General features: G+C 44.8%; 1 protein-coding gene across 11 annotated transcripts in view; it reads left to right on the plus strand.

Annotated features, from left to right (window-relative positions):
• Nucleotides 1–12751, plus strand: part of LOC121603507 (protein ultraspiracle) — a 32366-nt gene extending 19615 nt beyond the window's left edge. For all 11 annotated transcript variants that reach the window (XM_041932328.1, XM_041932333.1, XM_041932334.1 and 8 more), the window contains 6 exons: nucleotides 6562–7003; nucleotides 8479–8680; nucleotides 8782–8931; nucleotides 9015–9185; nucleotides 9303–9537; nucleotides 9642–12751. In XM_041932328.1, coding sequence (XP_041788262.1) covers nucleotides 6562–7003; nucleotides 8479–8680; nucleotides 8782–8931; nucleotides 9015–9185; nucleotides 9303–9537; nucleotides 9642–9886 — 1445 coding nt within the window. In that variant the 3' untranslated portion in view covers nucleotides 9887–12751. The remainder of the gene's footprint in view (nucleotides 1–6561; nucleotides 7004–8478; nucleotides 8681–8781; nucleotides 8932–9014; nucleotides 9186–9302; nucleotides 9538–9641) is intronic.
• The last annotated feature ends 978 nt before the right edge of the window (nucleotides 12752–13729 follow it).

Genomic DNA, 13729 nt, shown 5'->3' on the forward strand with positions numbered 1-13729 from the left:
TATCTATCAAAACTATAATGTCACGACCCTTTTGTAACACGAATACGAGATACTTCGTAACTAATTAAATTACTCTAAGATATTGCTTTAATTCCATTTCTACCGTCAAAGCAAATTGAATCGAGTTTATGATTCAATTACCTCTCTTTCGCAAACACAGAACTTAGCAGGAACGTCAATTCTTAACATCATCCTGCACATTTAACAAAAAAGATACAAAAAGTATAGTGTCCAAAAATAGACTCCAAACAGTTACGACTCTGCACTATTTTTTTGTGTGCAACTTCGCTTCCACAACACCTCGAGCCCTTTGTATTATTTATTTCTTGTTCAATATTTATTCTCTCTGAAAGCCAACTTCTTCTGCATCGCTACTGAAAGATGCCATTAATATACCGCACTGTGTGTGTGTGTGTGTGCGCGCATACATATTTCGAACGAACGATTACGTTTGCAGGACTCGTTTCATGCTGGTGGTGTGTACCGTTACGCTGACGTAAGGATGCGAAACTCGATGCACACACACGGCACATGGTACGGTATGGCACCGCGAACTTTACCGAGGTCATTCGGTATCCTTGGGAATATCCCTCCGTACCAGCCAGCCAGCCTGTTCGCTGCGCTACCTTCTTCCCCCTGCCATTTCAAGGCACATTCGGACACGACGTCCGCTCGAAAAAGGGTGTGGGGCTTTTAGAAATAGCACCAAGGCATATCGTGCTGCTGCAGCAACTGTTGCGCCATCGTCTGCTGCTGCTGTGGCATAAGGTGACGGTTGCTCAATGTGCTTCCCTACTCCATGACCATTCCCAACAAGGATACGTGGCGGTGCTTTGGTATGAAAGGATACCCACCACACATAGGGAGGGGGAAAAGTGGTAGAATGTGATGACCGCAGCGGGCCCTTGCTTTACTTGTTCCGCGCCCGACCACCACGAAGCGCAAGGATCAATGGGAAAAGCATTGAGTAAGGTCATGAAGGTTGTTCATAATCGATAAATGACGGCACGCTTATGTAGTTGACGGGGTGTCGCTCTCTCTCTCTCTCTCTCTCTCTCTCTCACTCTCTCTCACTCACTCTCACTCACTATCTCTCTATCTCTCTATGTACTCTAACAACGGTGCTTGGGAATGGGAGACGGTGTTTGCTTTCTCGCTTGAAACCCCTCGATACATAATCCTTCCAATGGATACGGTGTGCCGAAGCGCTGAGACTGGGTGCGTGTGTTTTTGTGTGTGTGTTTGTGCGCGAAGTGTGTCAAAAGTTTTCCCTTAAGTAGCACCGGAACATTATTGTGCATGTTCGGTCGCGGCGGGATTACATAAAAAAGCTTCCCTCTCGCTTTCATCGCCGCGTTTGATTTTTCTTCTCGATGCTGTTCTCGATGGCTAAGAGGGCAGGCTCACTCTCTTTTGCGCTACTGCCGTTTTCCCTGTGCATTTCTTTCTTTCATAAAATCAAAGCTCATTTTCATTTCATGTCTCGATTGCGCATGACCGTGCGTTGTGCTGTGCTGCTGGCTGGAGTGGGTTTTGCGGCTTATACCTACTACCAGCGCAGCAGCAAAGAGGTGGGAGGAAGTGGCGATGTTAAACGAGTAAGAAGCAGCAAACAAATTTACTGTTAAACATGCACTCAAAGGTGAAGGACATATGCTGCTGCTGCTGCTGTTGCGGTGACGCACAGCATCATTTATTGCATACGGTTGCACCGCGGGTGTGGTAGAGAAGAAACGAGGACGCTTATGGTGGTGCTGCTCATTCATTTCCATTTGCTTTCAATTATTCAAACACCCAGCTTTCATTACCACAGCTGATTGTTGCTGGTGTGTGTGTGTGCAGTAAGGCACGAACCCCCCACCTGCGTTCGGTGGGGGGTTATCCTGTTGATAAAAAACCCAACCCACTTGATAAAAAGAGCATTTAACGCTGGTTGGCAGCTTGCTTGAGAGGAGGTGATCAGGGACGTAGTGAAAGTAAAAATAAAACGAATGCAATTGAAAGGAAAATACCATAACCAAACTCAAACCACTTTGCGTTATCAGAAGCAAACGAAGCGCATCCAATACTGCATTGTAACCTATTGTTTGTGTGTGTGTATTTTTTTTTGTTCAGACATCTTCCGATACAATTAGACGTATTGAATCGTTAGGCTAGGCTATGGCAAGCCTAGACCCCGACTACGATTGTTGTGCCAAACAAGAAGAAGGAGGATATTAGGAATGGTCTACGACGATCGACGATATCGATGTAATGATCATGACTCAATTGTAATGCAAATCAGACATTGTTGCTTTACAGGATGGCGTAAACACACCGAATCTTACAAAGTCGGACGAGGTTTGATACTCATCTGGAGTATTGTAATTAGTGTTGGGTTTCATGAATCTTTCGCTGAGATTCATTCATATGAAACTTCAGTGATGAGTGAATCGAATCTCAAGTCGAATCTTCAAAGATTCACAAATCTTCAAAGATTCATGAATTTTAGAAGATTCTTGTATCTGAAAGATTCATAAATCCATTAAAATTCATATATCTTCAGGGATTTATCTAGCATCTTTATGAATTCTTGATCCTTGAGATTCATTAATCGTTCGAGATACAAGAATCTTTTGAGACTCATGAACCTTTGGAGATTCATGAACCTTTAGAGATTCACGAATCTTTAGATATTCACGAATCTTTTGAGATTCATGAACCTTTGGAGATTCCCGAATCTTTTGAGATTAATGAACCTTTTGAGATTCATGAACTTTTTGAGATTCATGAACCTTTGGAGATTTATGAACCTTTGGAGATTCATGAACCTTTGGAGATTCATGAACCTTTTGAGATTCATGAACCTTTGGAGATTCATGAACCTTTGGAGATTCATGAACCTTTTGAGATTCATGAACTTTTGGAGATTCACGAATCTTTTAAGATTCATCAATCTTTCCAATCGAGATTCAGATTCATAGAATCATTTCAAAGATTCATTCAGATTCATGAATCTGAATCAGATTGACCCAACACTAATCGTAATGGTATACAATGACAAAAACTAGAGTACTGAGAATAGTTAACTTTTTTTCATACCACCTCCATTTTTCCCATATATTAACCTGTGAAATTTATCTACAAGTGTAAAAATTAGACGACTGGAGCAAAAAAGCTCATTTGCTACGTTACTATCATTTTTGTCACCATCTGAAATGCACCTGACAGGAATGCAAAATATTCTAAGAAAATGTACAACAGTGGATACAATACAAGCGAGCAAGCACAGCATAACAATGCATCTGGTTTGATGCAAAATGGGAGATAGCGAACAACTAAAACATAAAACATTACTACAAGCAGCACCAACCAAAGCATGGATGGATTGTGAACTGCACTTAGCAACTATTGCTACAAATAGCCTAAAGAGATACACGATACACACACAAAAGACACCGACCCGTACCAAGACTGGCCCAGCAGCTGCGGTATAAGAATAAAAATGTACAGTCTAATGTTTTTACTTTTGTCGTTTTGCTTTGTGTTTTTGCTCTTTGCTGCACTGCGCTGCACTGCAAACCACCGCTTGTTCTGTACCATTAAAAGAAGCAAAGTGTTTGTTGTGGGCAGAGGCGCGGCTTGTTTCAGCCTGGTGTTGATAAAAATAATGAGCGTGTAATAAGACAAACACAAAAAAAAGCTCGATAATAAATACTGCTGTGCTGTGTTTTATTACTCTTCGGCACGGCGTTCGCGTCCAGCTGCATACAGACAAATGTTGTGTGGCAACATTATTATTTTTAATTCTCTTTTGTCTCTAAATTTTCTAACGCTTTGTTGTTGTTTTTTGTGCTTCTTTTGCATTACATCCTTTGCCGCGTGTGGGCCATGCAAGGAGGGAGCCTCTTTCTTATTTACCTTGTTGCAATTGCATGTTGTTTTGTACGGGCCGGGAAGCGCACCATCAAGCCTTCGGCTTCAGGTGCAATGTGCAATGAGAGCATATGCTCCACAGAGAGCGGATGTCTGAGAATGCTTCCTCAATGATTTGTGTGTGTGCGTGTACCAAGAAGAGCAGGAAGGGATAATTTAGAAATAAAGTGCATCCTGCATGTACAAATCGGCGACGCATCTGCAACGTTGGGCAGCGATTGCAAAAACTGATTGCTTCTAATGCACCTTTCGTGTGTGTAGCTGGGTTGGGTTGTCCGAGGATAGCCGGTAGAACGGTGGATGGCAAGTGCAGCTGAAAGCAAGGATGCATTGTTTCATTACTTGCCTGTGTCTGATTCTGGTGCTGGTGCAGCTGGTTTGGCTGCAGCTATAAATGCATTAATGCAGTGTATATCGATTACAATTTACGTGGCATGATGTGCGTTGCAATTGACGGCACATCAGCTGCTGCTCTTTGGTTTGTATTAACACATTGCCTAATAGGAATCAGAGTGTTTGATATGCGTATGGTTCGTCTGTTTGCTTGCGGCAGCTGGAGTGTGTCGACGTGGTGATATGTTTTTAATATTCATATCCATTAGACATTTGCTTAGCGTATGATTATTCATGATGGTTCAGTGTGGCTGGTTCTTCACTAATTGTTTATAATTTTTACGCTACTATTTGCGTTACTATATTTTAAGTTGAATTTGCTTTGCACTTGTCACACAACTAAATTAACAATGAAAAGAGTGATTTAAGAGCGGTTAAACTCGATGTAGTAAATAACTATCACAAAGTTGTTAAGCAATTGACTAGCGCCCTCACAAGGTCAAAGGAAAAATGCTGAAAAGAGTCGATAATGACGCCTAACTAAGCGGTATTTTTCACTGGAACTAATTTGCCTTCAATATAGTGCTGTGTATGTTAATGGCCGTTTTCGCTAAGACAAATATTGATGCATTTATTGCCCATATTATGACACAACACTGTATTATGTGGTCATTTCCCCCCCCCCCCCCTTTTCCAAGTTCCTCCATGTGGCCTGTGCAACTAACCACAAATTGACACTTAGTAAAAAAGCGGCACAAAAAATACTGACCACAGTGGACAGCGGGAGTGCAATGGAGTCACAGGAAACCGCTAGTGTTGGTAGTGGTGTTGGTGGTGCTGCTGCTGCTATTGGTATGGTTGTATGTCTAATGCATATTCATGGCACTGCGCTGCGCTAACTGTCCCGTTTAGTGGTGGTATGATGCACCGGACCGTGAGGGCGAGGGGGGCCCCACCTTTCCGAAGTAAGTGGGTGGTGATTTGGTCGCAACCGCATGCAAGTAAGAAAAAAAACCAGCAACAGCAAGTAAAAGACCTTGTCTGCAACACGGCAATCCCAAACCCTGAGACTACTGGCCCTGCGGCGATGCCGTTTTGCATATATCTCCATCGGTCTCGCCCGATCGCCCGTGTTTGTCATTCCGTTCTATCCTATTTTTGCGCTCTTCCAACCCCGCCGGGCTGCACAAATGCGAAGCGCATCGCGGAATTCTCCATTCACCTTGAGAGTGAAGAACGCTTAGTGCGCGACTACGACGACGACGACGACGATGTTGTTGCATCTGGTGCATTATCGGTGCACTTTTACTTCGCAGCAACGCAACACAAATGCCCCAGCAACGGTAACCATCATCATCATCATCATCACACACAGGCTCAATACCACGAAGGGTGATGCCGCGTTCGCTCACTGACCATCATTGCGAGGTCGAAAGGGGGAGTTTTTTTTTGTATGCAAAGCACACGTTTGGACGGAGTAGATGGATTGCATGTTTTAATCTGTTTATTGAAATTTTATCCTTCGTGGAGCCATTTCGGACGTTCGGGGAGTTCAGAGAAGTGTGTTGCGTTTACTCGTTCGTTGGGTTGTGTTTTGTTTCGATGAATGGTACATTTTTTTAATGTTAGTAAGCATTTGAGCAAAAATGGACAAATTAAACAATTAATTTTAGTATTATATGTTTATGCAAATATTTAAACTCTTATCATTCCAAGGTATCATACATATTTCAAGTTATGTTGCTGGAATGCATTGTATCAAGTGTGGATAAACGTTGCATGATCCTCTAGTAAACTTTTCTGCACAGACAATCGACACCGTCAGTTGTCTGTTCAAATCACTTTTCATTGTTTTTTAATTTATAAACTAGGTCGATAGAACATATTCTTTGTCATAAAACATTTCATGTCTAGCCTATGACAGCCTGCGGCGTCCATCGAAGATAGCTGCAACGTTCGCTTGTGCTTAGGTCACGTCCCTTTGACCAAAGTTTTGTGTCCTAATTAGAGAACTGACTAAGCGAAGAAGACCCTTTATAAAATATGATATGATTCTGCAAGAATATACTTCACCTTTACGCCTTCTCTCCCCAACTTGCTCGAAAGAGCAAACCAATTAAGAGCGAACTCGACCCACCACCGCAGAGTCGCATCGCATTCGTGACCGCGCGTTAGCATCGATATGCAATAATTCCGTCCAGCATAAATCATCCAACCATCCCCTCTTTCCCTTCTTCTGCAAGGCATGATGTCATCAAATGTGTGTTTGTGTGCGCCTATATTTATTCGTTGTTTTGTCGTTTGCCTTCGCAGGTTTTGATGCAGCGCTGGTCGGTCACATGGGCCCGCTGTCACCGCCCGATCTGAAGCCCGACCTGAAGCCGGACATTTCGCTGCTGAACGGAAGTGGCGGTGGACCGTTCTCGCCCGGCAACAACTGTGGCCCGGGCAGCCCGGGCAGTGGCGGCTTCAACTCGGTCGTCCTACAGCAACAGAATGCGCTCGTTGTTGGTGGGGCACTCGGAAACGGAACGGGACAGCAGAATCTGCTCGTTGGAGGTGGTTCCCAGCAGCAACAGCAGCAGCAGCAGCAGCAGCAGCAGCAGCAGGGAAGCAATGGAGGTGGTGGCAGTGGACCGAACACTCCCTCCAACATCACGCAGCAGTACCCGCCCAACCATCCGCTCAGCGGCTCGAAGCATCTCTGCTCGATCTGTGGCGATCGGGCCAGCGGCAAACATTACGGTGTCTACAGGTAAGAGCATTAGTTCTGTTAGCTTAGTTTTGTTATGAAATTTAATCGTTTTTACTCAATTATAACATTTCGTTTTATTGTATCAAACTCGAAACAAATCAATTCACATTATGCGGGGTTTAAAAAAAAAATAATTCCAAGTGCCAACCAGAGCGCAACAAAAAAAAACACGTTTGCGCCTATCGGACACCCGAAGATGCGCAAAGAAGCGAAGCAACGAACGCGATCATTTGATGCGAGCGGGAGAAGCAGACGATAGAAGACCCCGGCTTAACGCGAAAATTATTCATCTGACCTCGACATTTGCTTCCTTTCGCGGCATCCAATAGCGATGGAGCTACAACGAACGCAGACGCGATGGGGAACGGTGGTGAACTGCACTCTCGTGTAGCGCTTGCTGCCACCTTGTTGTGTCGTTTGCACTACCCTCTGTTAGATGCAGTTTTTCCATTAGATAATTAATATGCCACCCGCGGGATCCGCCGCGTAGCCGATGACGATGCGACCACGGCGTCGATGACGACGACAACGACCACGACGCCACTGACTCCGTGTGACATTTAGCGTCAAACGAGCAGCAACAGCAGCAGCCAGGAGCAGCAGCAGGCCAACAGCGGGGACAAACAGCACACACATACACTTCCTTCGGGCGCACTTACCACCCCTGCTTGTTAATGCTATCCCATTAATATTTCCTATTTTGCATGTTGCGCATGCAAGCTGCGTTTGCCGGTTGGAATTTATCTCTCCCTTTGCTGCAGTCATAGCTTTTTGCAAGATGCTTTTAACTATCTTGTACAGTTGCCTTCCGGCGATTGCCTTTTGTAACTAGATCCAAGATTGATGTCACTTTGCGAACGGTTCTAACATTTAACTAGCTTTAGCTCAGTTTGAAGTGCCCGCAGAAGTGTCCGCGTTCATGCTCCCTCTATGCAGCTTGTGTAACCTTTCGGTTCGCAAACTGCAATGCGAACACACCATCAATGAAAGCGAGTGAGCAATTAATAATAGGGTAACACTGCTGCTGGGCTACGTCAGCAAAACTATGGCCGGTCTATGATCGGTGCAGCTGTACTGCTGCTTTGAAGTGCATTTGGGTATTTTTAGCCATCGTTCGGTGAAATATCCCGCTGCCAATGGGGCATGAGCTGTGCTGTCCTCGTTTCATAAAGAATATCCAAACCAGGCGAAATCATCGTGATCTTGGGCACTGGGTAGAGTTTTATAAAACAACTTTTATTTGATGCTATCATCATTCCCTGCACGTAATACATTAGCGTTTGAAGATTCACTCAAGCATGCAAATTCCGTACTGCTCACACGAAGATAACAGTGGCCTCAGCGGGATATCACTTAGCGTGCAGTGGCGGAATGCTTTGCATTCCTGGCACGCTTTCACTACCGCTCCCAGCGAACACATTCTAATAACGTATCTGACGTGCGTGCGTGCGCGCCCTGCTCTTCCTCTCTTCCAGCTGCGAGGGATGCAAAGGATTCTTCAAGCGAACGGTACGCAAGGACCTGTCGTACGCGTGCCGGGAGGATAAAAACTGTACGATAGACAAACGCCAAAGAAACCGCTGCCAGTACTGCCGGTACCAGAAATGTTTGGCCTGCGGCATGAAGCGCGAAGCGGTCCAGGAGGAGCGGCAGCGTAGCTCTAAATTTTCGATGAAGGTACACGACAGCGTCGTTTGCCAAGTTGGGGTTAGTTTTACATTGAAATTAATGTGTTCTTTCTGCTTCTTTCTCTTTCTCTTTTTCTCGTGCACATACAGTCCGAAGAAATCAACTCGACCAGTTCGGTGCGGGACGTTGTGGTTGATCGGTTCCTCGAGGCTGAGCAGATCGGTGAACAGAAGAGTGGCGACAATGCCATACCATACCTGCGCGTTGGCCAGAATTCTATGATTCCATCAGAGTACAAGGTACGTTTGCTTCCCGCCTGCCGGATGTAAATGAGCACACAAACCGCCTCTCGTTAACACGTTCTGCCGGTACTTGTTTGCAGGGCGCCGTATCGCATTTATGTCAGATGGTGAACAAGCAGATCTACCAGCTAATCGAGTTTGCCCGACGGCTGCCAAACTTTTCGAATCTGCCACGCGAGGACCAGGTGATGTTGCTGCGCAGCGGCTGGAACGAGATGCTGATTGCGTCCGTCGCCTGGCGAAGTATGGAGGTGAGTGGTTGGTGGAGTGCTTTGAGGAAGAGAGCTGCACGCTTGTTTGCGATGCGCTCGGGTTTTTACCCTAACTAACATGACAATCAATTCTCGTCCTTCCCCTCTTCTGCGCAGTATATTGAAACGGAACGGCCACCGGACGGCAGAAACGATGGCCGTGTCACTATCCGGCAGCCGCAGCTGATGTGCTTGGGACCGAACTTTACGCTGCACCGGAACAGTGCCCAGCAGGCCGGCGTCGACTCGCTGTTCGATCGCATCCTGTGCGAGCTGGCGATCAAAATGAAAAGACTGGACGTGAACCGGGCCGAGCTGGGCATACTGAAGGCTATCATACTGTTCAACTCCGGTGCGTAAGCGATGCTGCGGTGGCCCCGTTGCCTTGGGGATTGAAAGCAACATTTCTATGCACCTTTGCTGATGTGTCTTTGTATTTGCTTTTCTTGCTTTTAGATATACGGGGCCTAAAGTGTCGGAAGGAGATCGACCAGATGCGGGAGAAAATTTACGCCTGCCTGGACGAGTACTGCAAAACGCAACACCCGTCGGAGGATGGCCGGTTCGCGCAGCTGCTGCTACGGTTGCCCGCCCTCCGCTCGATCAGCCTCAAGTGCATCGATCATCTGAACTTCCTGCGATTACTCGGCGACAAGCAGCTCGATAACTTCATCATCGAGATGCTGGACACGCCGTTGTAGGCGGAACTGCGTATGTCTCCCGATCGGCACAGCTCGCCGCCGGACGCGTTCGCCCGAGACGCGCGAGATGGTGATGGGGAGCCAGGGACCGTGCTCCTGCTGTCGACCCTGGTGCAGATGCTGCTGAGAGAGACGGGACTGTTTCTTCTGCTGCTGACGCTGGCATTTCTCAAAGTGTTACTTTCGCGGGCGTAAAAACAAAACTCGTCCGCGCGTGGTGGCTGGCACTAAGCGAGCGAACGAGCGGCAGAACAGACAGGCGTTATGCGTTATGAATTATTTTCATAACCGTTTGTCTGCTTAGCGGGCAACAACACACATTTTACACACTTGTTTTTTTATGTTAGCAAATTAATTGCCACGCACCTTTCCCTTCGTTGGGAAATACTAGATTCCGGGCGTAACTGTAATGATCGTGTACCTTTTGTTTTGTATGAAAATTACACCGTTGGGGATGGGCACCAGAAGTGAAACGATGATAATGGAACAGTAATGAACTTTCGATGCAAAAATCAAAAAAACACACAGAAACATAAGAAAGTATAGTAATACGTTTAAAACATGCTATCGTCATCCCTCCCATAGTAAAAAAATGCACGATAGTGAAGCGATAGCAAGGGCAAGGATCATCCAATCGGTCGGCGACCCAAAAGTAATTGCGTGCGAGGCGAGTGTGAGCAATACACAAGCGCACTTGCCCCAGACACATGTAAAGTGTGCAACAAGACGTGAAACTGGAAGAAACATGCTAAACGAACAACACACATTACAAAACAATATGGTGCAAATAGATTTTATCAACACTCAACACTTAATCCCTTTTACAAAGTAAGTCTACATAGCTGTAAAGTGATAGGGAATGGGGAACATTTACGAGACGGATAGAGTGAGAGTGAGAGAACCATCACAGACAGACGTTTGTATGGGTTAAGCAAGGGAAATTAATATAAACTCTCATTTTCTGCTGCTCTGGCCACACTTTTAAGCCAGGAGGTAATGGAAAGTAAACGAAATGGAGTAGTGTGACAGCATAAAAAATAGACTTTTGTTCGCCTAGGGTAAGGGATGCAAATTATTATAACCATCCGATAAATGCATTGCACGATTAAAAAAAAACCCGTACTGATAGAAGGAAACCGATTCTCTGGTTTAGATCGTTGTTTAGCTACACTGATGTATGTTTAAATGCTGCTTGCAAAATCATCTCTCTACTATGCCGCATTTCATTACACTCTCGTTTTGTAGTGTTCACTCTCTAGTGGCTATCTCACTAGATCTCATGACACGATGCTAGGGGCAAGATGTGGAAAATATACTTAACCATGCATAAGATGAATATGCATTTCTCCTACAGAGGTTTTGCTTTGCTCTTTCTTTTCTTGTTTTCTTTAGTTTGTTAGCACTGTAAAGGCAGGCCGGCGGGGATGTTATGGGTCGGGGAAAGCGGCCGAACACACTTGCCCTTGAGTGATGTGTCCCGTCGTAACTCATGATGCATCTGTTTGTTGTGTATTTATATAAGTATTGCTCTGCCTGTGCAAATCCCTTTTAATCACAGCGACCAGTAAGAAAGTGAACTGCCTGTGCTCGCTATTGCCACGAGAGGCAGACCACAGCGATGAACAAGCAATTGCACACATTACACAATTCTAGAAACAACCACAGTACATAAATGATGGGAAGAAATGACACAAGCTGCTGAACGTGAAAGAGATCTATTTATTAATGTTTAAATGCGCTGATATGAACAGCCACTGTTGTAATAATCCTTCCTTTGGCAGTAAAGTAACGTTTGCTTCCTTCTGTCCCATGGTCCCTTTCACTTTACGCGCACAGTTTCACATCCCCATGAAAGGCCCCATGCATACATATATACCTGCAAAACGCGGAGCTTGAGTGATTGTCCTGTAGTGAGATAAGAAGTAGTGTTTCTTTCCTACCTGTAGTTTTTAATTAGCAAACACCCATGTGCAAATGCAACACGTTCTGTAAATCGAACACTACGGAAAAGGGATCAGCCACAGCATAATAACGGTCAGGAATGGGATAAAGGCAGTTTACTACAGGTTTTGTTGCTGAATGATGTAGAAAGATGATGGGAATGGTTATAGAAACTACAAGATGGTAACGATGCAGGGAAAATGATATAATGTTTGTTTGTTAGGTTGTTGTTTTGCAAGAAGAAAAAAGAAAGAAAAGAAAATATATACGCAACAACCAATAATGGTGTGGGATTAAGTGCAAGAAAAAAAAACATGGTAAAGTTCGCATTAGGCGAAATTAATTACCACCTTTTAGAATGTGTGTGTTCCTCAGGAAAGAGCAGCAAAATTGCTAATCGAATGTGAAAGATAGCAGAAAAGTGAAACGACAGTGAAAAGAACAGGGTAACTATATTGTGTAGGAGAGTAGGGAAACGGAAATGGCAAAAGTGCGAACAGTGCAGAAGTGTACGGCAGATAGATGAAACTAATTTATATATTTGTAAGCATTTCTCAACTGTAATAAAAGAAGACACATAAAACACGACAAAATCAAAAATGTAAGAATTGTAGAGCAAAAAAAAGGAAACGATGAACAAACCATTAAGCACGAGCACCACCCCCATACCTTGCACTGAACCATGGGTTCCGCAAGAGCAAGAGATCGGAACAGTCACGTTTGAAGGGTGGAAGCATCATCGCGGGGGAGAGATTGGTATTAGTGAAGAAGGTATGATCGTAGGCACACTGTGGCACGAATTCGGTACCTAATACTATGCAAATGTTTAAAAGAAAATAAAAGCTCACATGGTACTCGAAAAGCGGACGGCGTGTCTCAAAAGGAAGTGAATAAATAAAGTAAATTTATTTGAAGTAAAAAAAACTAGGAACGTACCGCCCTTGATGAAGATGACACCGAAACACGAAACACAACTGTTGCTGCTGCATGGAGGGGGTAAAACGGTAATATCACAAACGGTAGTGCCATTTATTTTGATGTATAGCGCGCCAGCAGGAGCTGACAATAATAACATCGATAAATTTCATGTCCATTTGGTCAGGGGACAGGAGGAATCAATGGCGCAGGGGGAAGCCATACTATCGGGCACGAGTTGGGCTAATGAAACATGCAAACAAGAATTGTGGTACTTCCCATGACTACAAATCATTTTTCCTCATTAAATCCCTTGCGGGAAGGAGCTTTCTCCGCGTGTGATTCATTGGTAAAATGTAATGAAGCATTCGGGACAAGTTCCCATTTATTGTCAACAAGTAGCAGGCGAGTGGTGACGTTTTCCACGGGAGCTTTCACGCCTGCTCCGATGTTGTACAGCACTGTCTGAAGGTGACGTTTCACATGAAGCATGCATGCGATTAAAAAAAGACAGCATAATTGAAATGAAAACTATAAACGTAAGTATATTATTTTTTTTTTCTTCTATTTTTTGTCATCTATAATCGAATGAAATCAATGTTTTATATTTTTATTTTGTCCTACATCCTTGACAGCTGTGGAGAAGACGTCCAGGAAAATGCACAGCTCAGTGCGCCACTCACACTTGGGCGCTCGCTGAGTGGCCAATGTTTTGAAACTCAATCGCTGCCTGGCAACTCACGCGCGCCCACCGCCGAAGAATACACACAGTCGCAGTCGGGGGGTCATGAAAAACTTCGATGTCGAATTTGCTTCAATGGCGGAGATTGAAGGCAAATGAGCGTTGTTTTTGATCCGACGGATGAAAACATGCATCACCGTGCGATGGACGGTAGTGGTAATAAGTGAGCGAGAAGTTGTGGTGCATTTCCGGTTCTGTACGGTCCTGACTGCAGCAGGCAAACGTGTATAGAAGAGTGTGCGTGC

This window comes from Anopheles merus, chromosome 2R, assembly GCF_017562075.2.
Source record: "Anopheles merus strain MAF chromosome 2R, AmerM5.1, whole genome shotgun sequence".
Classification (NCBI taxonomy): domain Eukaryota; kingdom Metazoa; phylum Arthropoda; class Insecta; order Diptera; family Culicidae; genus Anopheles; species Anopheles merus.